Source organism: Mauremys reevesii, linkage group 1, assembly GCF_016161935.1.
Source record: "Mauremys reevesii isolate NIE-2019 linkage group 1, ASM1616193v1, whole genome shotgun sequence".
Lineage (NCBI taxonomy): Eukaryota > Metazoa > Chordata > Testudines > Geoemydidae > Mauremys > Mauremys reevesii.
Genome location: NC_052623.1, coordinates 221,573,151 through 221,597,275, shown reverse-complemented (window position 1 = coordinate 221,597,275; position 24,125 = coordinate 221,573,151). Strand labels below are relative to the sequence as shown.

The 24,125-nt window shown below is 46.2% G+C and overlaps 1 protein-coding gene across 3 annotated transcripts in view; it reads left to right on the top strand.

Annotated features, from left to right (window-relative positions):
• LOC120386051 (ovostatin-like) overlaps positions 1 to 14,463 on the top strand; it is a 74,276-nt gene extending 59,813 nt beyond the window's left edge. For all 3 annotated transcript variants that reach the window (XM_039504859.1, XM_039504849.1, XM_039504869.1), the window contains 13 exons: positions 55 to 231; positions 727 to 808; positions 1,220 to 1,376; positions 1,998 to 2,072; positions 3,788 to 3,953; positions 7,050 to 7,270; positions 8,137 to 8,352; positions 11,034 to 11,158; positions 11,546 to 11,636; positions 12,204 to 12,272; positions 13,300 to 13,402; positions 13,776 to 13,841; positions 14,232 to 14,463. In XM_039504859.1, the coding sequence (XP_039360793.1) occupies positions 55 to 231; positions 727 to 808; positions 1,220 to 1,376; positions 1,998 to 2,072; positions 3,788 to 3,953; positions 7,050 to 7,270; positions 8,137 to 8,352; positions 11,034 to 11,158; positions 11,546 to 11,636; positions 12,204 to 12,272; positions 13,300 to 13,402; positions 13,776 to 13,831 (1,538 nt within the window). In that variant the 3' untranslated portion in view covers positions 13,832 to 13,841; positions 14,232 to 14,463. The remainder of the gene's footprint in view (positions 1 to 54; positions 232 to 726; positions 809 to 1,219; positions 1,377 to 1,997; positions 2,073 to 3,787; positions 3,954 to 7,049; positions 7,271 to 8,136; positions 8,353 to 11,033; positions 11,159 to 11,545; positions 11,637 to 12,203; positions 12,273 to 13,299; positions 13,403 to 13,775; positions 13,842 to 14,231) is intronic.
• Positions 14,464 to 24,125: the final 9,662 nt, after the last annotated feature.

Here is a 24,125-nt window from a genome sequence, read left to right as displayed (position 1 = left end):
CAGATTCTGATGTTGGCTCTGTATGAAACTCACTCCCTGTGTCTCCATCCCCAGGCGATATCCTGGGCACAGCCATGCAGAACCTGCAGCAGCTCCTCCAGATGCCCTTTGGCTGTGGGGAGCAGAACATGGTCCTGTTTGCCCCCAACATCTACGTCCTGGATTATCTGAATAAAACGGGGCAGCTGAGCGAGGAGACCAAATCCAAGGCCATCGGATACTTAGTCAGCGGTGAGGGGCCTCTCCTTAACTTGTGACACCCTCCTGCCTCTATTGATAGCATGCCCTACAAAGTTACCCTGGTAGCTCCACATTTTTCATTTAACTAAGCACACTGAACCATGTAGCCGCCTTGTAACACACTGCTGACCTGCTTGCTCCTGCAAATCAATTGGGAGTTCTGCTTGAAATTGTTCCTTACATCATCCTGCCTCTTCTATCCCCTCCCCACCCACCTTTTCACCTTGTTTGAGGTTCACTCCATTTATGTCTTGTCTTCCTGCCCCTTCCAAATGGCTGTTTTTTGTTGTCAATCATTAGTGCGCTCTCCTTGATCCTTTTCTCCCAGGCTTTGATGCCAAGTAAATGTTCTTCTGCTCCCCTCAGTCCCTCAGGCTCATCGCCATTTGATTAATCTAATTGGGGTTCTGGATTTATTTGATGACAAATTAAAATGGGATTTTGTTGGTTTAATTAGGAAACATTTCCTCCTCCTTGTGTTTTCAGGGTACCAGAAGCAGCTGTCATACAAACACCCAGATGGATCCTACAGTATCTTTGGGACCAGAGATAAGGAAGGAAACACATGGTGAGAGCTGGGAAGCTGGCTGAGGCCTGGGCTGGTAATGAATCCATGAGCTGCAGATGAAAGACACACACTAAATAAATCAAACACACATGTAAAGAGCATGGACTAGAACTCTAGTTCTAAAGTTCTAAGAACAAACTTCTGTACTAGTGATGCTAAAGGAGAACTCTCTTAGCTGCTACTGACAGTAGGTCCCTTTTTCTTCTCTGTGGACTCACCCACTTGAGGTGACATGATCATACACATGGACACAAAGCCAGCATTTTACAGACAGATTAAAGAAATAGTTCTATCCCATCGTGTGTCGCTCGTTCCCCTCCTAGCCTGTGTGTAGGAGGGGAAGGGACCTGCATTGAGTTTTGATGCTTTAGACTCCAAGTGACTGCTCATCTCTGTGTTATTCTCCTTCAGGCTCACCGCCTTCGTATACAAGTCATATGCACAAGCCAAGCGCTATATCTTTATTGATGACAGTGTCCAGTCCCAAACTCTGATCTGGCTCTCAAGCAAACAGAAGTCAAATGGTTGTTTCCAAAGTGTTGGGAAACTCTTCAACAATGCCTTGAAGGTGACACATTTCTGCTCCCTGCTGAACTTCCTGTTCTGCCTCTGGAAAAGCATTTTCTTACCTCTTCTAAACAGCATCCTTAATCCCCAATTCTCCCTTTCCACTGGGATAATTCTTCAGATATAGACAATTAATAATGTCAAAGTTTAATAGATTTCATTTTCCAAAGCATATCTCTGATCTCACAAATCTGTTTTCTTTCCCCAATCTCCCAGCTCCTACACTCTATCTCAGCCACTACAGAAGAACAAAGTTGAAGAAGTTCTTTGCTTGCTGCATCTAGGGGGTCCTCTCCCACATCCTCTTAGGCAAGCAGCTGCCCCTATGACAGGTTGCTAGGCTCATTCTTCTTCCTTAAGAACTGCTTCCACAGCTGGCCAGGCTCTTCATTGTAAAGAACTCGGCCAGCAATAGAAGCAGAGCCAGTCCGATGTGACCAGCAAACACTGGTGATCAGTTTGAGAACTGCTATCTTGAACTCTCTGTCCAGGCATAACAGGGTAATAACACAATATGGGAACCACACTATGGTGTAGTATGTCAGTGAAACAGTCCAGGGGGAGGAGAAGGCAGTTCCCTCCCCTCCCCGGAATGACTAGTTCTATTGTGTGTTTTATTCAGGGAGGAGTCGACGATGAGCTTTCACTCACAGCCTACATCACCACAGCTTTGCTTGAGGCTGGACACCCCAGCTCGGTAAGGATTCCTTCACTATTGTTATCCTGCCTTAATTGGTTTCAGTTAGTTGGCTTGGCCCCAGAATCTGTTACAAATTGCCTGGGTACTGGCAGTGATGACCCACAGGGACATGTCTGCATGGAATGTGTATGCATTAATTGCTGTTAATAAAGAAAAGGGGATACATACTACCCCCAGTCTTCAAGCAGAAATTCCACTACAGTCAACAGGTTCTTGGGCAGTAGTATATGGTTCAGTGTAATTTCTGATTAAATGAAATGCTAGACATGCCTGCAAACTTGTCAGGCTCTTCATAATAAATTGAGATGGGTATATCTCACAGAGCTGGAAGGGACCCTGAAAAGTCATTGAGTCCAGCCCCCTGCCTTCACCAGCAGGACCAAGTACTGATTTTGCCCCAGATCCCTAGGTGGCAGGGGCGGGCGGGGCGGGCAATGCCCGGCCAGCCGAGCCCCCCGGCGCCCGCGAGCCGCGGAGGGCAGAGAGCGCGGAGGCATGGCTGCGGCGGAGGGTCGCGTGGGCTGGCGCGGACAGCTCGCAGCCGCGCCCGGCGCGGGCGGCGGCTCTCGGTCGGCGGCTCGCCGCGCAGTGCGCGGCCGGAGGTCCAGCCGGCAGCCCGAGACACAGCACACCCCGCGCCTGTCGCAGGTCGTCCGTCCTCTCCTCCCGAGGACCTCGACCTCCCCGCAGGCATGACTGCGGCAGGTCCGCCGGCCCAGCCTGCCGCCCCCCTGGGAAAGGGCCGCCCCAGGCGGGTGCTTGCCCCGCTGGGCTCTAGAGCCGCCCCTGCTAGGTGGCCCCCTCAAGGGGTGAGCTCATAACCCTGGGTTTAGCAGGCCAATGCTCAAACCACTGAGCTATCCCTCCCTCCCTCCACTTGTGCTTGTATTGTATCTCAGCCTTAAACATGAGTCACTCAGGACCAGGAGACAGTTCAGGGCAGACCCTTGAAACATCCAAATCAGCCTGTTAACTCATGTGTCTCTGACTATGTGCAGAGGTGGAGTAAGCTCTAGTTCAGTTCTGATGACTGATACACATGCTGCAACCAGTTAAAAATGTAAAAATCCATTAAAATGAGGGACAAGTTGTGTCTTGCTTTACAGTGGTTGGTGTAAGGGAGAGCAGAGGCTGGACCTTAGACCCTAAAATGTCAGACTTCCTGACTTGTATTTTCTATACATTTTCTTAGCAGTGTTCTGTTTCTGTCTGAGGAGCTTGCTTCCTCCTGGCCTATATTCTGCAGCAGGGAAGACATGGAGTCAAATTGTGACTTTGGGGTAACGTCATTTACTTCAGTGTAAACTAACACTGGAGGCACTGAGAGCAGAATCTGGCCCATAATGTTGACTTTGTCCATGACTACAGAATGTGATATTACCAATGGAAGTTTAATAAGTTTATTGTAGAGCTAAGAAGAAGCAGTGGGCTGGAAGGGGGACAGAATGAGCTCTGATTTATACTCAAATTTTAACTTCAGTAACGAAACCAAAGGCACTCCTGTTTTATGATGTTTCCCTAGTCTGAAAATCCTTGTTTCAGGGGTGTCATGCTGCCCCTTCTGCTGTCCTTTTGGACCTTGAAGGTTCCATGTTCACTGCAGTGATGGTGGCCAGATAAAGTGAGCCTGGAATGTTCTGGAACAGAAATATTTGGCTGAGTGAAGATGTATGTCCCACACACACGCACAGATCTAATTTATTTCTTTATAGCACCCCGTAGTCCGAAATGGCCTGTTTTGCTTAGAGGCTGCATCTGGAGAAGAAATCAGCAAAGTTTACATCCAGGCACTCCTGGCCTATATCTTCTGCCTGGTTGGCAATGAGGAGAAATGTGACTTCTTCTTGAAGGAGCTGGACAAATCAGCTAAGAAAGTCGGTGAGTGTCACCTAATTTTTCTGGGACATTAGCACTGATGGCAGATGGGCCTACCTAGATGATACTGCCACCTTTAATTCTTGTGTTCAAATCTAGAAACCATGGTAACTTTATCTGTCATGGAGTTTGACTCATTAGAAATACATAGGGAGATAGGCAGGCCCATAGGTAGGCCAGTTGAAATGGAGATGCTGAGCAGATCTGGTTTTTTTTTTTTTTTTTAACACACAACCCAGATTAACCCTCTTCTCTATATACCGAAGGAGCCCTTGACTGTCATGTCCACCTCCCTACCTCAACCAGGATTCCCAAACTGCCCCCCTCCTGTGCAAATAGGTGCAGGCAGATGTCCAATATTATGTAATACTTTGATACCAAACTTTTTGGTTATCAATTATGAGAATTTACTGGGCCTGATTCAGACCTCCCTTTCACTGGTGCAAATCAAGGGTAGCTGGAAGGAGAGACCAATGTCTCTCTCTCTCGCTTTATTTCTAGCCTTTTCTCTCAATCTATCTGCCGTATCTTTTTATGTGACTATCCTGTAGAAAGGGTGACATCTTGTGGCTCGTGAGTATAATTGCAGTCTAATCCCAAAATCTCCAATCCCTACTCCTGCAGAGTAGTCTGCTGGAATATTGTCAGTTAGCAGCCAAGCAGTGTTATCTGTAGCACAAAAAAACAGAATTACTTGAGAGAGACTAACATTTTTATTCAGCATGAGAGCAGAGCTAAAAAGCTCACTTCTCTGAAATAAAATTTGTTTCTCTATCTCCTGCCAAGTACTCCTGTTTTTTTTGCTGGAATATTGTGTTGAGTTCTGGTCCTCCTAGTCTCAAAAAGGATCTAGAAGAAATACAGGGGGTTCAGAGATAGAAGACAAAACTGACTAGAGGAATGGGATGATTTCCATTAGAAAGTAAACTGAAGGAGGAAAAAAGAGTATTTAAAGCAGAGACGAAAAGAGGAAAAATAAAAGAATGATATGGAGAAGATAGAATGTGTGCTCCTGTTCTGCCTTTTTCATAATACCCGACTAAGGGAACATTCAATGCCATTGAAAGACAGCAAATTTAAAATTGATAAAAGCAAATGCTTATTAATAAAACACATAATTAGTACATGGAACTCATTGCTACTAGAGCCCATTGAGACCTAGAATTTATCAGGATTCATAAAAAATCAGAAGCATATATGGACAATGATAATATCCACAATTACATTAGGTAGAATTAAAAAAAACCCAAAATTTGAAAAGGATTAAGTTGTTATATTTCAGAGTGTAAGACTACCCATACCCAAAGTATGGAAAAACCGTCTTCATGGGTAGGTTATTCCATAACTGCCCACTTTGAAATTTCTTGTACCTTCCTCTGAAGGTGGCTGGTTCTGGCCACAGTCAGAGATAGGCTACTGGACAAGATGGACCACTGGGCGGGTATGGCATAGCAGTTTCTTGGTTCTCCATGACCAGAACTTCAGTGGAACATCAGGAGACTTAACCAACTATCAAATAATGGAGAGTTTCAACAGACTTTGTTTTGGATAGTTGAGGTTTGACTGCACCAAGCAATCTCCCTCAGAGTCCCAAATCCAGCCTCCTTTGTCTCCCTGCTCACCTCAGGAAAGGAAGATGCTGTGATTAGGAATGGAGCTTGCAGGATTTAACACCTGGTACACCCTACCTAGCCTTTGCAGTTCTCCCAGTCCTAGAGAGAGCCAGGGATAAGAATCAGATTTTGCCCTCCTTTACTTCTGTAAATCAGGAGTAACTGGATTTACTGGAACTGGCAAAGGTACAGAAAAGGCAACAAAAAATGAGGGTTATGGAATAACTTCCATCTGAGGTGAGATTAAAGTTTGGGACTGTTCAGCTTGGAGAAGAGACCACTGAGGGGAGCTATGATAGAAAGCTATAAAGTCATGAGTGGTGTGGAATAAGGAAGTGTTATTTACTCCTTCACATAAAACAAGAGCCAAGGGTTACCCAAAAAGGTGAATAGGCAGCAGGTTTAAAACAAACAGAAGAATGTGGAACGTGTTGCCAGGGGATGTTATGGAGGGCAAAAGTATAACTGGGTATGAAAAAGGAGGAGGAGAGGTTCATAGATGGCTATTAACCAATATGGGCAGGGACCCAACCCTATTCTCCGAGTGTTCCTAAACCTCTGACTGCTAGAAGCTGGGACTGGATGACAGGGGATGATGGATCACTCAATTGCTCTGCTCTGTTCATTCCCTCTGACACATCTGGCACTGGACACTGTCAGAAGACAGGATACTGGGCTAGATGGACCATTGGTCTGACCCACTGTGGCCTTTCTTATGTTCCTATGCTCAGTGGAGTTTCTCTGAAGTTACACCAGTGTACATAAGAAGATCTGGCCAGAGGACTGAGATCTAAACATTTATGTCCCATACTGGAGTGCAGAGCACTGAGTTTTTTTTCTCCACGGTCCTCCCATCCTTCTGGAGAAAGAAATGCTATGTCTACGCTATACCCCACTGCTGGTGGTGTGTAGTGTGTGTGCAGCTGAATACCACAGTGAAAAGCAGGCTCCATCCACGCTGTAGTGTGTAGTTACATGTGTCAGTGAAAGGTTCTGGTGGTGGGGTTGTGGGGGGGCAGGGAGGAGCGGCTCCCCACAGCTGAATCCTTGCACTATGATGAGGAAAAGCACCGGCAATGGATAGCTGGCAGAGCCTTTCTTTGCTGCCTCGTCCCTGCCAGAACCTTTCCACACTGCCCGTGTCTTTCCCTGAAGTGGGGAAATGCTCCAGCAGCAGGGAGACAGTGGAACACTGCATTGCGAGAGGCACAGCTTGGGCAAGTAGAAAGCCATGTAGGGTAAGTACTTGGGTACATACCCACAGCTTTCAAGCATGTCTGTACTCTACTCACCTAAGCAGTGCCTCTCCACCTGCACTGCTATTTATACCTGTGCTAGGGGGGCTATCCTTCTATGTACTCTACAGGCTGCCAAAAGAAGACATACCCAAAGCGACTGGGACTGAGTCTTCTGCATGGCAGCACAGACTACTAATTATTAAGCTGCTCTTCTGGTTCTTCACAATCTCTCTCTTTTGTATTCTCAGGTGGCTCAGTGCACTGGGAGCGGGAGGTAAAGCCCCCTGCAGAAAAATTCCCCTCTTTCTATTCCCGTGCCCCCTCTGCTGAGGTTGAGATGACCAGCTATGTGCTGCTGGCAGTTGTCCACAAACCCAAACGGTCTCGAAAGGACCTAACATTCGCCTCACAGATTGTGCAGTGGATCATCAGACAGAAGAATCCCTATGGGGGCTTCTCTTCCACCCAGGTACAGCAACTACCTTCTGCCCTCTAATCATGCCCAGGAAATCACAGGCAGCTGCTCACATAAGCCAGCTGCATTAGAGATTGAGAGAGAGCCAATGGGACTGTGACTAAAGAGATCCATTGGCCACTTTCTCCCACATATAGTACAGGCCCTATTCCAGAAGCTGGAGTAGCGGCTATGAAGGGATTGCAGGCTTCCCCACACCTTGCCAGCTGCCACCCCTAGTCTCAACCTCTACGTACAAAGTGCCAATGAACTCAAGCTCTTTGCAGAATGGGGTGTGTGTGTGTGTGTGTAAATGTCATCTGCTGGGGGAGCAGAACATTAGAGTTGAGTTCTGCTGCTGCTAAGACAATCTGGTCCTAAATGTGCCAAGGTGAAAGTCACATGGCAGCAATTGAATAGTAACAGGTACAGTTAGATCTTCACATGGGTAGGAGCTCAGAGAATTCCTTTAGTCCCTGGTTCTCAGCGTATTACTGATGTGTGTATGATTTGCTAACAGACACACCTGGTGCACTGAAGTGTGCCCTAATGTTCTAGAGGACTCAGTTTCCAAGATGAACTGGGATGGGTTTGGGCTCATCTTCACTAAAATCTTGTGAGCTGTGAAATGACTGTAGTCTGTACTGGAACCATGTGTTTAATAATCCCACGCAGTATCATAAGGGTTGGAAGGGACCTCAGGAGATCATCTAGTCCAACCCCCTGCTCAAAGCAGGACCAATCCCCAAATGGCCCCCTCAAGGATTGAACTCATAACCTGGATTTAGGAGGCCAATGCTCAAACCACTGAGCTATCCCATCCCCCTGTAGTGTCCTAACACAGTGTGTCTGTAATTCACAATTATTCTACACTTTTTCAGGACACAGTTATTGCTCTTCAAGCGCTGGCTGATTATGGTGCAGCAACCTACTCTGAGAATGGCCAAAACACAGTTAAAATCAGCTCCAGCAAGCCTTTTGAGAAGGTCTTTGAGGTGAATAGCCAGAACAGGTTACTGTTGCAGCAGAGTTCCCTGCCTGATGTCCCAGGGAACTATATTCTGGAAGTGAATGGCAATGGATGTGCCTTTGTGCAGGTAAGTGCTCACCCTACCCTTCAGCGTGTGGCTTCTTCACCACATAATACAGCCTTTCTTCTTTTGTGTCCTTCTGTCCAGTCTCTCTCTCTCTCTCTCCCTTCCTTCCTACCTCCCCTGTTATTTCTTTTCTTAAGACTCTTTGGACAAATATATCAACTTCTTTAACTCCAGTTCAGGAAGAAAGAAAGAATTGGCCCTTGGTGTTTTTTCTCTGTATCACACGTGATTAGTTTTTTCTCAGGTGATGTCTGGTAACTGGACATGTGTCACACACAAACATCCTCCTATTTATTTGTAAAACTTGAGTTCCAGTTGAAGGAGTATGGTTTGCCTATCTGTCAGTCATAGGGCTTTATACTACTTCCCATCTTTGTATTATCCAACTGCTTCCATGTCAAATCAATAGCAATCTTCCTATTTGGGGTAAAAATCTGCCTGGGATATTTTAGTTCGAGTGGTTGGATAGATAAATTTGTTAGATGTTTTCAGAGATTTTGGGGAGGGGGGCAGGCATTTGTTTTGTAGATGTTTGATAGATGAGCGCCATCAGTGTTGTGAGTCTCACTGTTGCAATGGTGGAAAGATTTTTTTTTTCAAGAGGAAGGTTTTGCAGGATTTCCTAAAGGTGGTCAGGCTCTGTATTCACCTGATCTCCTCTGGCAGTCTATCCCAGAGCCAGTTCCCTTCTACTGATCATGTCTTGTCCCTAGCTCTCACATGCTTCACTCTGGGCTTTTTGATTCGCATCCTCCCAGAGGAGCCCATCTCCCTGGCAGAAATCACATCAGAATTCAGTCCTTAAGCTATGGTCTTCAGACTGCAACACGGGAATGGGAGGGAGAAATCATGGGTCCTCTTCTGGTCTCTTCCACTGACTCAGAGTGACCTTGGGTAAATCACTGCAACAAAGATGGTACACAGGAAAAGCTGTAGTGAAGCAGTGCAGCACTGAATGGATGGGGAAAATGTCATATGATGCAGCCAGAACTAGGAACACAAGCATTATGAGGTCAAAAACCCCAAAGAGCTGCTATAGTTTACAATGGCTAACTCTGAGAGGCCAAAACTCTGTGCACCTCTCTTTAGAAACATTTCATCCATTAAAATAGCAGCTGCGAAGAGGTTAACAACAGAAGCCATTTGGAATAGCACTGCCCCCTTGTTCCTGCTGAGTGGCTGCACCTTGAATCTTAACCCATATAGTGTGCTAGTCATGGTGAAAGGATCCTCCTAGACAAATGTCAAACTAAAGGAGAACAAACTTTGAACCTTACTTTGCCATCTCCAGACAACACAATCAATGAGAGGAAGGACAGTGATGTGATCAATGCACTGGACTCGGGGGATCTGGGTTGAATTCCTGGCTTTGGCAAAGTTGCCTATGTGACTTTGGGCAAGTCACTTAATCTCTATGTATCTCAGTTCCCATCTGTAAAATGGGTATTGTTACAACCTGGTGCAGTACCCCCGTATAGTCATCAGTCTGTTGTGAGTGGGCCCAATCATTGTCGTGAGTGGGCCCAATCCAAGCCAATTAGAGCTAGAAACAATGACTAGACTCTACCCAGATCTGAGACTCCCCAGAGCACTCAGAAGTTCAGATCTGTTGGTATATGGGGTGCTGCCATCCAGCTGCCCTAGATCCTGAAACCTCTCAAGCCTCCCAGTTGCTTACTCATACTCCGTCAGAGTCCCAGCTAGGCTAAGGGTCTCTGGGCTTCTACTGGGTCTTTGGCAGGAAAGTAAGGAACACAGGCTTAGCAAAAGTGTTTCTTGACCATCGTGGCTTTACTTTTAAAGCATTCAAGAGTTACAGATCTTTGAAAATAACAGAAGCCCGGAGACACACTGTCCCGAGTCCGATCTCATCCCTTCTGTAAGTCCCTGGTTTGTCAGACCCTGCTTAGCCTGAAATTCTCTTCTGCCCTCTCTTTCAAGCCCTTCTTACATGTTGCAGTGGATGGGCCCTTGCACAGAGCAGAATCTTGCTCTTAAATAGGGCCATGACTCTGAGCCATGTGCTCGAACTGAGATGCTCCAGATCCCCTCCCATTGTGGGCCCAGTGTAGAGCATTGTTCCATGGGGTTGGGCCAGTAGTTCAGTCATTCCGAATCAGTAGCCCCAGACGACTCTCAGTGATGGTCCTTCAGAAAGGAGCTAGGGCAGCTGTCTGGAATGCAGTGCAACAGGCTACCCTTGCACAAGTCCAGATGAGTGTTCAACACATAATGTACAATAGAATTCATAAATCTGATCCAGACATGTCCTATTCAATTACAGTGATAGCATTTCCCTACTTCAGAGATTATAAGATGCAGATACATTGGTTATGAGAACCCTATAAATCCCTAGGCAGATCAAAAGGCTAATGGGGATTAACATTTTTTTCCCCACACTTCTGGCTGGCCACTTGGTGGCACACTTATTTCTGGCATTGTTCAGCTGGATGGAACCTCTGTTGTGGGGAAGGGAAGGTTTTTAATGTTACTGATGGAGAGCTTGGTGGTTTGCTGAAGTAGTTCTCCAGTCACTAAATGATACCCTTGGCGAGTTGATGCATTCAGTCAGGATTTCTCCAGTCCAAGGAGCAAAAAAAGGGGTTTCCAGGCACCACAACAGGTAGGTCAATAGCTCAGACTGATTTCTAATTTTCATTACCATTTTTCATCTGTTCCAGACAACCCTGAGATACAACATCCTTCTTTCCAATAAGACTTCTGGGTTCTCTCTCTCAGTGCAGACGGCAAATGCTTCCTGCGCAGACAGTTTCCGGGCAAAGTTTGATATTGTCCTCTCAACCAGGTAACCTCCCTTCAGTTGCCTGGATGACAAGAACTGGCTGGTTAAGACGGGATGGCTTTTGAAGGAACAGATTACAAATATTAAAGGGCTATTAGATGGTCTGTGTAAAATGCCTCAGGGTACTAATTGCCTTGGCCTGATAGACACTTACCCCAAACCCCAGGGATACCACAACTTTCCAGACAACTGTCCCTCCTTGGGGATATTTGTCCCCTTCTTGAACATCTATCATTGGTCATTTCCACACCTCTTCCATGTTAATAAATGATCAGCAATCACATGCAATTTGAAAAGGCCTTTGCAGGCTGTGTGTGCTCTGGAGCCGAAGGTGTCATTGTGTTTCCTCCACATTCATGGTCCAGAGTGACCAAGTCCCTCTCATTTCAGTTACACCGGGAAACGCAATATCTCCAATATGGCCATTATCGACGTCAAGATGCTCTCTGGCTTTGTACCTGTCAGTTCATCCCTGCAGAAGGTAAGGAATGGCAGTCACATTCCTCAAAGCCACTTCAGGGGAAAAGGGGGTTACAGAATATTACAACATGGACTGGATAAAAAGGGGGGCCTGGTTAGCACTGAAAAACCACTTTCCTGGGGATTTTAATGTGTCTGTAGCACTTGATTAGATTATGTATTCTCAGCCTGGGGGTGACACCCTCCAGGAGCCCTGAGCAGGGGTCAGGGTGTCACAACTACCCTGTTTCCTAGATTGCTAAATTGTACGGAGCTCCCAGATAGAACCTGGCTAAATGGGAGTGAGATTCAGGGGAGGGAGGTGTCCTAATATGTACAAGGTTGAGGATCACTGAATTAAATTAACCAACTGGAATTCCAAACGGACTGTCTCCTGTATAAATGTTTAAGTATGTGCATTTCCTGACAAAGCCACTACACACTTGGGTCTCTAGCAAGTGATTATTTTTAGTGACCCATGCTATCCATTAGATAACACTTGGGCTCAGTCATTTACTGCAGATTCTGGGGTGTCTTGCTTTCAGTGATTATTAATATTTTAATATTTCCCACATTTCCTCGTCTAAAGCTTCGTGAGGATCAGAAAGTGATGCAGGTAGAAACCAAGCAAAACCACGTCCTCTTCTATCTGGAGAGTGTGAGTTCTGGAAAATCAATTATTTGGTTTGGGTTTATCAGGTTTTAATTTTGCATAGAAGATACATGCATAGCCACTCCACATATATGTGATAAACTGCATTGATCATGCACCTTTGCCCATTAATTCATCTACCCTGAAACTATTCTAACATTCCAAATTCCTCAGCAGCTTCCAGCAGCCTCCTGTTCTTTTATTCAAAATAAAACACACACACAGTGTTTCCTCCTTTCAGCCACTGACTGCTGGGAGCCAGGGAGCAACCTTCCCAGTGTGCATACAGCTCCACTAGGAGGTTTCCTCTAAAGCAGCCGGTGCTGGCCACCAGCACAGACAGGATACTGCACTAGATGGAGCACTAGTTTTATCTGGTCTGGAAATGTTGATGTTTCTTCTCCTCCTCACACCTGCCACATAGAGAATTTCCACCTTCCCTCCAATCAAATTGCACCTGCCTCAGAACTGGAGCTAGCAGGACACAGTCCTGCCCCAGAAGCAGCTTTTCTAGTCAGAAAAAAGTGTTGCATCTTGAAAGTTGATTCCCCTGAGGCCCTGCAGGACTAGCAATGGGAGAGTTTACACCATTGGAAAGGGGAGATTCCCAGCTTCTCCATGGGATGCACACCCTCACTTCTATGCTTGGAGGGACTGCAAAACATTAGACTTCAATGTCATGACCATCTGGGATTTAGGCTATTTTAGGGCCTTTTTAGATGTTGTTTTTGCTTCCTCTGAGCCCTATGTATTGGGACTCATGATGACTCAGGATCACAGCAATACAGGAAGGAGAGGAAAATTAGAACCAATAACATTAAAAAAAAAAAACCCTCTCTCCAAGAGTGTTTCTAAAATGACTGATACAGGCAGGTAAATAATGGATGCCAGGGCTGGAGTGCATCATGCACACAGGAGATGTGTGTGTTGGGAACCCACCACAGCTTAGCAGTCCCTGGGGTTGACCCTTTACAGAAGAGTCAGTGTTCTATGAACAAAAGCTGATGCCGACCTCTGTCCCTCACATTCCCAGGTCTCATGGAAGACTATCAGTTTCTCTTTCTCAGTTGAACAAGACCTTCCTGTGTCCAACATCAAACCAGCTTCAGTGCTGATCTACGATTACTATGAAACAGGTAGGAGGGTTTTGTTTAGACCATACACCAAATGGGGGGGAAGTGTCACTGCATTTACTAAAGTTGATGGAGGGCCATTACAACTGGGAGGCTGAGGGCCTTGGAATTCAATAGGGGTTTGAGCCAAACCTACTCAAGTCAATGGAGAGACACCTGTTTACTTCAATGAACTTTGGCTCAGGCCATCTGTGCTGAATGTGCATTACAAGCCTGCTATGGAATAGGTGATGAACTAGAACTGAGAAGATTTCAAAGAGATCCATTCTGAGCTTCTATGGATCAGGGATACTCCACAGGGAGGGGAGGTTTGTGTGATGGGCATCAGAGATGGAGTGACTTCTTACTGCAATGGGAATGTTCCCATCTCTTCCAGATGAGAACGCTGTTGCAGAATACAAGTCACTCTGCAATGAGGCTGCTCCTGAATAGCCTGGGAAAGGTAAGTGAGAGCTGGAGACACTGAACAGATACAAGAAGAATGTGGTGAAGGTGGTGAGTGGAGAGCAAGAAGAAAGGTGAGGAAAGTGGGGAGCTGCACTGAGTAGATGCACCGAGGTGGGGTAAAGAGGTTGATAGAAGTTCCTGTAGGTGTTATATATAACACCTGTCCCTGAGAGAGCCTGGGTCACTAACCCAGAGGGGAATGATGGGGGCTCAGGGCCCAATTGGGGAGCCCTCAGAGTTCCTGTAGGGATTGGGATGCTTGTATTGAGATGTGGAGACCACATCTGTACTCAGTATTCAAGACTGAATCCGTCCTCTCCTAGAATCTATGAATTCTGTGTTTGCCTTGTTCTCACTGATGTTTCTGCTTTACTTTTTCCTCCAGGACTGTGGTGAACGATGAACAAGTGATCGTGTTTCCCATTTTCCTCTATGTTCAGTCACAGAAAGGGCCATTTCACTGCACTTCACCCTTCTAATCACAGGGGTCCATGGCAACATGTCTTTTTTACCTGAACTTAGGCCTGATGCTTCCTTCCTTGAAGCTTTTCTCCAGGTCCAGATCCTGAACATGTATTAGTTCTCTTCAATAAATCTTCTCATTATTGGAGGTGTGCACCCAGTCTGTACTTTGCTTCTTTTTTTATACTTTGTTACCTATTAGGACTTTCCCCCCCAATGGGCTGAACATTTCTGCTGCAATGATCAGAGATGCCATTGTTAACTATGGAGAAATTTCTATAGTCACCAGATTCAGAAGGTCCATCTCAGAGTGATTGATTCAAGCTGTCTCTATGGACCTAGGCAGAGAGCACTGCAAGGTGCCACATTTGGAAGATTTCTTTTACTGCTACAGGGGCAAGAAACTTTTTTTAGTTTTTTTAATGACAGTTCACATAGTGCAGAAACTGATGGGAAAACCAAAGACAGACAGAGCTTGGCTGCTCTATCTGACCTCCAGAGACCACCCAGAATGGTCACATCAGCAAGAGCCTCTGCTCGGCCTCCACCCAACAGCAAGGAGATTCTGTTCCAGCAGCATTTTACTGCAATAGCCGTTTCCTGCCCATAGCACCATGTCAGAAAGGGAAATGCAGCCACATCTAATAATTGTTGGTTGCTATTGTCATGCAGCACATTTAGCTATTGGTCCGTCTCTCTTCTCTCCTCCTTGGGCCCCATCTCCCTTGGATCCTATGCAATAGCACTGCCATCCTCACCCCCTTGCACCCACATCACTTATCACTCCAGTCCTGGAGGGAGATGTTTCCTGCTCCTCCTGTAGGTGCTGCTGCCCTCAGTCAGGACATCCTAGGATCTGCAGCAGAGGCTGCTGCCCCACCACTGCAGCGCTCCTAGCACAGCAGCCAACGCCTGGGATTTCATGGCCAGCGACACAATTTCAGCCCCAGCTGGAGCCAGTCTGGGAATGACTCAAGATTCCAGCTCTCATGCATTTCAAACCCTGCCTAGGAGCCATCCTTCTGAGTGGCTGCCTTCCCCATGTGCCCACCTCCTGGGGAACAGCAGCCAACCAGGGCTGCTGCAGGTGTCAGACAGTGTGTCCTCCCTCCCATCAGGGGCCAGAGCTGTTTTCAGGTAGAAGTGGGGGAGGGAGCAATTGACACCATCCTTATTGAAGGGGAGAGGGCAGTATTGAGCAGAAAGATCAGCTCAGGGTTATCCTACTCACCTTTTACTGTAAACAATGGGTCAGCCTGCTTCTCCTCCCTGCAGTACTGGCAAAGACTCTCTGAAGCTGCAGGAGGATCCTAGGTGAAATGAGAGTCAATGGAATGATGTGGGGCTGGGGGTGCAAAGTTGATGTGGGCCTGGGGCTCTTTCATTGATTGTTGGGATGGGGGCAGGCCAGTGTGGGGCTGGGGGTGTAGCACTGATTGATTAGGAAGTGCTGCAAGACACATCCCTGTTGAGGATCCCAGCTGACTTCATAGTGGGGCCTGGGCTTGGAGCTCTGCTACAGAGCCTCATGCTTTGATGGTCACCCCCATAGTAATGTCACAGCTATTCTCAGTGTGCTTCCTTTCACTTCACTGGGCACTTGCCAAGTTATTGACTTCTGTCCATGGAGACCAAGATCATTTGGAAAAAGAATGAAAATGTGTTTAGTGACTTTGAAGTTGTGACACTAATAAAAATTGAACCAAGGAGAAAAATTCAATAGGCTGGAAGATGTCATTTCATTCCTTACTAAGAGTCACAACAAGGAGAAGGCAGTGATGTGACACCTCTATGATATTACTGGGACAAACAGATATCAAGGGGTGGTCTGGATGCCCGCAGGAGGCTCAATTTACCTTGGCAGCAGCTACGCACCAACTTAAACTAGAAATCGCCAGCCAAACTGGCAGAGCTTTAGAAATGTCACTCACCAGGAGAGGCAGGAGATGATCTTCCATGTTATCCCTCCTGGATCCCATGGCTCCACCAGGGATTGCTGCCTACATGAAGGGTTAGGATAGCTAGTGATGAGGGGAAGATTCTCACTGCATAGCTCTCCAGAGCAAACATGGAGCTATCCCTCTGCTAAAGAACCCCTCACCCTTCTCAGGCACCAGGGAAGGGAAGGGGCTCTAGAGTGAGTTCTAGTAGGAATCCAACAAGAATCGAGTGTTATATGGGGTGACCTGACCCAGGGGCTTCCCTTTCAGTTGCTTTTGTATCAGCCAGGGAGATAGTGTTGGGAGCCAGATCACTACAGGGAACAAAAGGCGCTAACACACCAGGGAGAGTCATTGCCGGAGGTGCCACCTTGTATGGCTGGGGTCAGTCTCAGAGGAGGGGGATTATTTCTAGGTGTCCTGTTGCCTGGCTGGGTTCTTTACACCTCTGGTGCAGCAGCAGATCATTCAGCCAGTAGATCCCTTCCCTGGCCTGTCCTCTGCCTCCACCAGCATTTCACCTTCAGCCGCCAGTCCCTGAGCAAGGAGTCTCTCTCTCCAGGTGATAGGGATGGTGGGCAAGCATGATGGGCCCTTCAGAGAGCAATAAAAAAAAGCCTCAATTCTCTCTGTCCCTGAGAAAGCCTGGGTCACTAACCCAGAGGGGAATAGTGGGGGCTCAGGGCCCAATGGGGGAGCCCTCAGAGTTCCTGTAGGGATTGGGATGCTTGTTGACAAACCTTGACTGCCCTCCCTTCTGCCCTAGGTGCAGCTTGTGGGGGCTTTGCCTGGCCCCTAGGTGGGGCCCCAGACAAGAGCTAGCTCTTTCGACCTCTTTCCCCACTACTAAGGCCTGATGGAAGGGGCTGCTGGGCCATTTCTCCTCTGCTGCTCCATAGTGGGGTCTCCGTGCTACTCATTTCAGGCCTGTGCTGAGCTGAGCTAAGGGGCCCACTGTCATGCTGGAGGGGCAGGCAATGGAAATGGTCTCAATGATTGAGCAGAACCAGGGACAGTATCTTCCCCTCAGAGAGCATGGGGGCCTCCTGCCAGAAATGCTCTCAGGAGTCCAGGGCATCTCAGAGGAGCCTATTCCTGGGAATAAGACAAGGGTGGCTCAATGAGAAAGACGTCTCTGTGCCAGGACTGGGATCCAGGAATGGGGAAATCCTAGCCAGTCTGCACTGGGGCCCAGATCGCCATCCCTAGTGCCCAAGTCGTCCAGGAGGGGATGGCTCTTACCTCCATTTGGGGCATGTCTCCTGCTTAGGCAGTGCTCAGTGTGATGGGACAAGGTCCCCTGGCCCCACTCCTCCCCAAGCCAGGCCAGCTGAAGGTAACATCTGTGTAGGTGGCTGGGGCGGGGGGGGGGGGTGTCCCACCACTGGAATACAGAGTGAGGGGGAAATGGACAGAGCTTCCTCCCTTCCCAGAGACCAGGAGGAGAAGGGCCTGGGACAGAGGATAAAGGGTGGCAGGCCTGGGTGTCCTTATGGGGTGGGAATGGTACTACAGGGGGAGCAAGTTGGTGCCCAGATCTCCTGCAGGGCTGGGATGACCTGGGCCAGGCCACTGACTCTTTCCCTCAGCTCCTCCTGTGAAATGGGGTGACATGTCCCTGCCCCAGGGTGAGGAGAGGGGAAGTTTGTTTCTGTCTGGGAGGGGCTCACACACACTCACACAGGGATTTGATTGGGCTCAGGCCAGGAGAGGGGATGAGAGTTTGCACCCTAGAAGTGACCTTTCACCCTCCCCCAGCCAGTGCATGACCCCAACCCCCAGGACGGATGACCTGTCCTGAGATGGGGACACCCAGGGTCTACAGCACAAGTCCCCCAGCTCTCCTGTGATTATGTGGTTGAATTAGTGCCTGGGTTTAAGGATGTTTCTCACTTAGGATATAATCTCCCCATTTTGCTGCATATATATATGCATTAAGTATAAATAATATAACAGCTATGTAGCCTAAACTGGTCTATACCCTGCTCTCTTATGCTAACTATCCCATAACACCTTGTATTAGCTAAATTTTACTGTAGCAGTAGGCAGGGAGCTATACTCAAAGACCAGTACTTGAATGTCCCAAAGGAAAAGGACAAAACATACGATTGTTGTACCCAGATACAAACCCAGGAGATGCCTTCACATTCTTGGGTACCTGGAATGCACATGTTCGGAACAAAGAGATGAGAGGTAAACTACGGTACCAGAAGAACAAGTTAGAAAGCTGATCGGTGAAATCTAGTTTCAGATGATGTACACTGTTCCTTGGACTTGTAAGCAGGTTGGGTATAAAAAGATGCTGTAGAGGTGTAACTTTGGGAGCACATCTTCTGCGTAAGGTGAATGTAACATCACTGCACAAGATAGCTTCCCAGAGACTTGTGGGGGAAGGGATAGCTCAATGGTTTGAGTATTGGCCTACTAAACCCAGGCTTGTGAGTTCAATCCTTAAGGGGGCCACTTAGGGTTTTGGGGCTAAATAAATAATTGGGGATTGGCCCTGCCTTGAGCAGGGGGTTAGACTAGATGACCTCCTGAGTTCCCCTCCAACCCTGATATTCTTCATGTACTGTATTATTATTCGCTTATAGCAATAAACCTGAATGACACAGGTTATTTGATCTCTTGAGTATATTTTATAATGAATCAAAGTGTGGTCAATCAATTGACTATACAATTTATCAACACACAGCACTTGCCCTGGCCAAGGGTGGCCTAATGGGATCCCAGCTGGGAGGACAAAATGGGAACATGGATCTTCTAGTGTCTTCATTGCAGCATCCGACAAGGTTAAGGTTAAAGTCCCCCAGCCCCTTATTTGTGATATGCCACTAGTGATTAAAATGGCTTACATCGGAAATTATACTGTTCAAATTATCATTTTTTATTGTTTGTATGTTGACTATATTGCTATCATTCCTATTGTTCCTGCTCTCTTATATTTTAATCTTTAACACCATCCTGAAAATCCCCTTTGCCGAGGGGAAGCATAAAGCCTTTTACATTTGCATTTCCCACCTCATTGCACTTGTCATGCACTTTGGATGTGCTTCCATTGTCTATTTAAGACCCAAATCCACTTACTCCCTGGACAAGGACACTCTGATTTCTGTCATGTATAGAGTGGTGTGTGTGTAGTCCGTCAGTTTGATGATGACATTTTCATGCTATCTCTTTTTATGGAGTGACTCTGAAGTCCAAAATGTGATGTGCATGCTTGTGAGCAGATCGGGCAGACAAAGTCATCGGCGAGTGTCTTAGTAGCTATAGCAGTAGTATGACACTTATCCCTTGCAGCTAACAATCAATTATTTCTGTCCTCTTCAAAGACTTGGAAAGCTTGGCGTGTTGTGTGCTGCCCTGATGATCTGTTTAACACAGCCTTCTCAAGATCATCTGGTTTTATTGCACCAAGTGTACACTGTTCTTGATGCTGTCCTTGTAGCACTTTCTGGGGTGGCCTTGATTCTGGTGTCCTTGTGCCAATTCTCCATAGAAAAATTTTCTGGGGAGTCAATGTTCAGACATCCTAATGATGTGTCCAACCCAATGTAGTTGGGCTTTTATCAGCATGGCCTAGATGCTTATGTCATTTGACTTTTGGAGACCCTCCAGGTTGGTAATTTTGTCCTGCCAGAGGAGCCCCATAATGGCTCACAGAGACCGCATATGGAAGGCCTCTAGCTGTTTGATATGCCATCCATATGGTGTCCAGGTCTCACAATCATAGAGGAGAGACATGAGAACAAAAGATTTGTAAAGTTTTATTTTTGTTGAAAGGGTTATGGTGTGGGATTTTAGGACTTTGTTACATAGCTTTCCCAATGAATGAGAAGCTTTCTGTATCCTGTTTGTGATCTCTTTATCAAGAGATCCATCATTGGAGATATTGCTTCCAAGATAGGTAAAACTGTCAACTTACTTTAGTTGCACTCCACTAATGGATATGCTAGGGCAGTGCTTCTCAAAGTCAGGCAGCCACTTGTTCAGGGAAAGCCCCTGGCAGTCTGGGATGGTTTGTTTACCTGCTGTGTCCGCAGATTTGGCTGATCACGTCTCCCACTGGCCACGGTTTGCCGCTGCAGGCCAATAGGGGCTGTGGGAAAGGGGGCCAGCACATCCCTTGGCCCACACCACTTCCTGCAGCCCCCATTGGCCTGGGATGGTGAACCACAGCCAGTGGGAGCTGCGATTGGCCAAACCTGAGGACGCGGCAGGTAAACAAACCAGCCCGGACTGCCAGAGACTTTCCCTGAACAAGCGGCAGACCGGCTTTGGGAAGCACTGTGCTAGGGGATATGACAAGGAGTGGTGAAGATGATTGATACAACACCACAGTTTTCTCTAGGCTGACTGCAAAGCCAAACAATTTTGATGCTTCAGTGAAGTGATCTCCAATGCACTGGAGATCTCCTCCTTTGTGTGCTAGGATAGCACAATCATCTTCAAAGATTTCTTCTCTTATTAGTAGTGCTGTCACGTTTGTTTTTGCTTCAAGCCTTATAAGACTGAAGACTGAGCTGTCATTTCTGTATTTGATGCATATGCCTCTGTGGAGCCCATTTGTAGCACGGTTGAGAACTTGGGTGAAGAAGAAGTTGAACAATACAGGGGCAAGGACACAGCCTTAGTGTAGTTGTCTTTGTGCCTTGCTTTGCAGGTGTTTGAATCTGTCTCTCTTTGAGGTGGACTGAATATTATTTTGCTAGATTTGGAAAGCCTCATTTTTTCTTTTAAGAATACTGTGATTTCCTCATCATTTTCTTCAAACCAGTCACAGTGAGCCCTTTTCTTCTGTCCAAGGATGTCAGTTGCAGTTTTTTATAATGTATCTCTGAATTCCTCCCATGAGACAGGGTTGTCACCAAGGTAGGTTTCTAGTGCACTTGTAGCTTGTCTCGATAGGATGGATGATTTAGTTTAGCAATATCAGGGGTCATCTTGATTGTTTTGGGGCATTTCAGGTGCGTGGGTACAAAGTGTAGATTCAGTATTGACCTAATCATTCTATGATCAGTCCAACATTCTGATCCACACATGGCCCTGGTGATCCTGACATCCCTTATGTCACATTGTCGGACAGTGATGTAATCTATTAGATGCCATTGTTTGGATCTGGGGTGCATCCATGTAGTTTTATATTTGTCTGCCTGTCCGAAGAAGGTATTTGCAATTGTCAGGCTATGTCCTGCACACTTGCTTAGGAGTAGGAGATCATTTTTGTTCATTTTTACAATGTCATTTTTTCCAATGACACCTTGTCAGTTGTTGTTATCTTTACCTACTCTTGCATTGAAATCTCCTAGGATGATTAGTTTGTCACTTTGTGGTGTTGACTTGATGAAAGAGTCAAGATCAGAGTAGAACCATTCCTTAGCATCGTCAGGGTTTGTTAAGGTGGGAGCATATGCACTGATGAGGGTAGCAAAACGTGACATATTTAGTGGTAACCAGAGTTTCATGAGCCTTTTATTGATGCCTATTGGATAGTCTTCAAGACATGGCAAGAGTTTGGTCTTGATGGTAATTCCCACTCCATGGATTCTATCTTTGTGTGGTTCTTTTCTCTTCCAAAAGAAGGTGTAACCCCCAGCTGGTTCTGTAATAATGCCCTTGTCTGCCAATCTAGTTTCACTGAGTGCTGCAATGTCAATGTCATACCAGGCTAGCTCTTTTGAAAGGCGAGCTGTTCTTCTTTCGAATACAGAAGTATCACCTTTGTTTATCATAGTCCTGATGTTCCAAGCTACAATCTTTAGTGCTTTTCTAGTTATCTTTGGTTTTCAACTGCGTTGAGGATGTTCCACCAGCTGGGGTAAACTGGCCGGATTTGATTTGGGCAGGCAATGTTTGAGGCACCTTTTCTAGCCCCTTCCCATACAAAGGGAGAGCAGTGCAAGCCTAGAAAGGGCTGCTCTGTCACCTGGGGTGTTGCCGAGCTTCCCTGCTGCCCTTTGGTCAGGGATGGGCGACCAATGTCCCAGGACACCGGCATTCAGGCTTGTGGCTAGGACTGCCAGTAATGATCTTCACCAGTCACTTTGCCACTCCCCCATTGCCACAGGACTTTTGAAGAGAGATGTTCATGAATAATGTATGCATGAGGTTGATTAAAATGGGAGAGTTGTGCACTGGGACAATCTCATTCCTTTGGCTGCTGAAGCTTGGCCCAGTGGCACAAAGGTTGTTATAACTGGAGGCTTCTTTAACTGCAGTGGATATCCATGACTTCTGTAATGCTCCATCATGCCTTCCGCCTTCCACAATACATTGCTGCACTGCTTTTCAAGCCGTTGGACTAAGATATGGTCTCTTCTGCCTTGGCTACCAGAACAATCTTCATATGCTTTGGAGGGCAATCCTTAAATCACTGTCAGTTTCCACACTTCGGTTACCCTCACCTGGTTTAGCCCCCACCAAGGTGGTTTACTGGGTTGTGGCCGCTGTCACATACAGCTGGCTCCAAGTAGCTGTAAGTGAGAGGTGGGTGTACAGTGAGGACCAGAGAGGAAAAGAAACAAGGAGTATGGCAGTTCAAATCACCGAAAAGGACTATCTCTCCCATACACACCATATCATAGTGACTCCCTTGCTAAACACCATGGTTTACAGCCTGAGAAACAAGGCCATGCAAATAACCCATCAGAAAGTCCTGGGCAGAAAACTGTTTACTTGAAAAATGTGAGGGGCCACAATAGGAGTTTCAATAGGAGGAAAAATCACCTAAAGAATTCTCAGTATAGTGCAAACATACTATTGATGGAAAATCTTACCCAAGGAAATGAAAGCAGATGAAAAGTGGAAAATGTTAGCTGTTATAATATAGCATAAGCCACTATTATTAGCCGTATGAATCAGAAGCACTAGAGGATGCATCTGGCATGAGACATTGGTCCATATGTAGAGATTTTATGTAGGTTGGTTTCAATTAAAGGTTGGCAAATTGTGTAAGAGAGTCTAAGCTAGTGCAATTTACACAAAAAAGGTACAGAAGGAGTAAATTAGAGAGTATGTGTTTGTCTCCCACCCCAATGTGCTGAATTAATTTCATTTGCCTCCTTAAATCATACTGTTCATTGGTTTTCCTGTTACATCATTTTTTCAGTTTCTTGCCATGTAAATTACACTGATTTAGATGCTCTTTGAATAAAATTCTCTTACAGCCAAATCAGCCTAATTAAACTGGAATCCTAGCTAAACTGAGGTCAATGGAGTTACTCATATGAAGACAGAAAGAAAAGACTGTGATTGCTATTTTAGAAAAGAGACAAATAAGAGGGGATATGCTAAAGTATATAAAATAATAAATACTCTAGAGAAGGTAGATTGGGTGTTTCTTTTCTCCATATCACACAAGAACAAAGAGACAGTCAATGAAATGAAAAGGGGACAAATTCAAAACTGATAAAAGGAAATACTTTTTCACACAATTTATAATTAGACTGTGGAACTCACTGCCACAGCAATTGGTTGATACCAAAAATTAGCAACTTTAAAAAAGGGATTGGGAATGGATAACAAGAATATCCAGACTTATCATAACTAATTATGACAAAATTTGGAAGGGATCTTAAACTTCATACTTCAGGGCTTAAGTCAATTTCTTACTGCAAGAGATCAGGATGAGACCTATGTGGGAAACAGATTATTCCGCACCTACCTATTGCAGGATTCTTACACCTTCTTCTAAAGCATTTGATGCTGGCCACTGTCAGAGAGAAGATACTAGAGTAGATGGACCTCGGGTCTGATGCAGGATGTCAATTCCTATGCTCCTGTGATTCACATACAAATGAGAATTTTCTCCAATGTTTTATTTCAATGTTTGGTCACTCTAGGAGGGAAAAGTGACTTCAATCTGAGTGATACACACT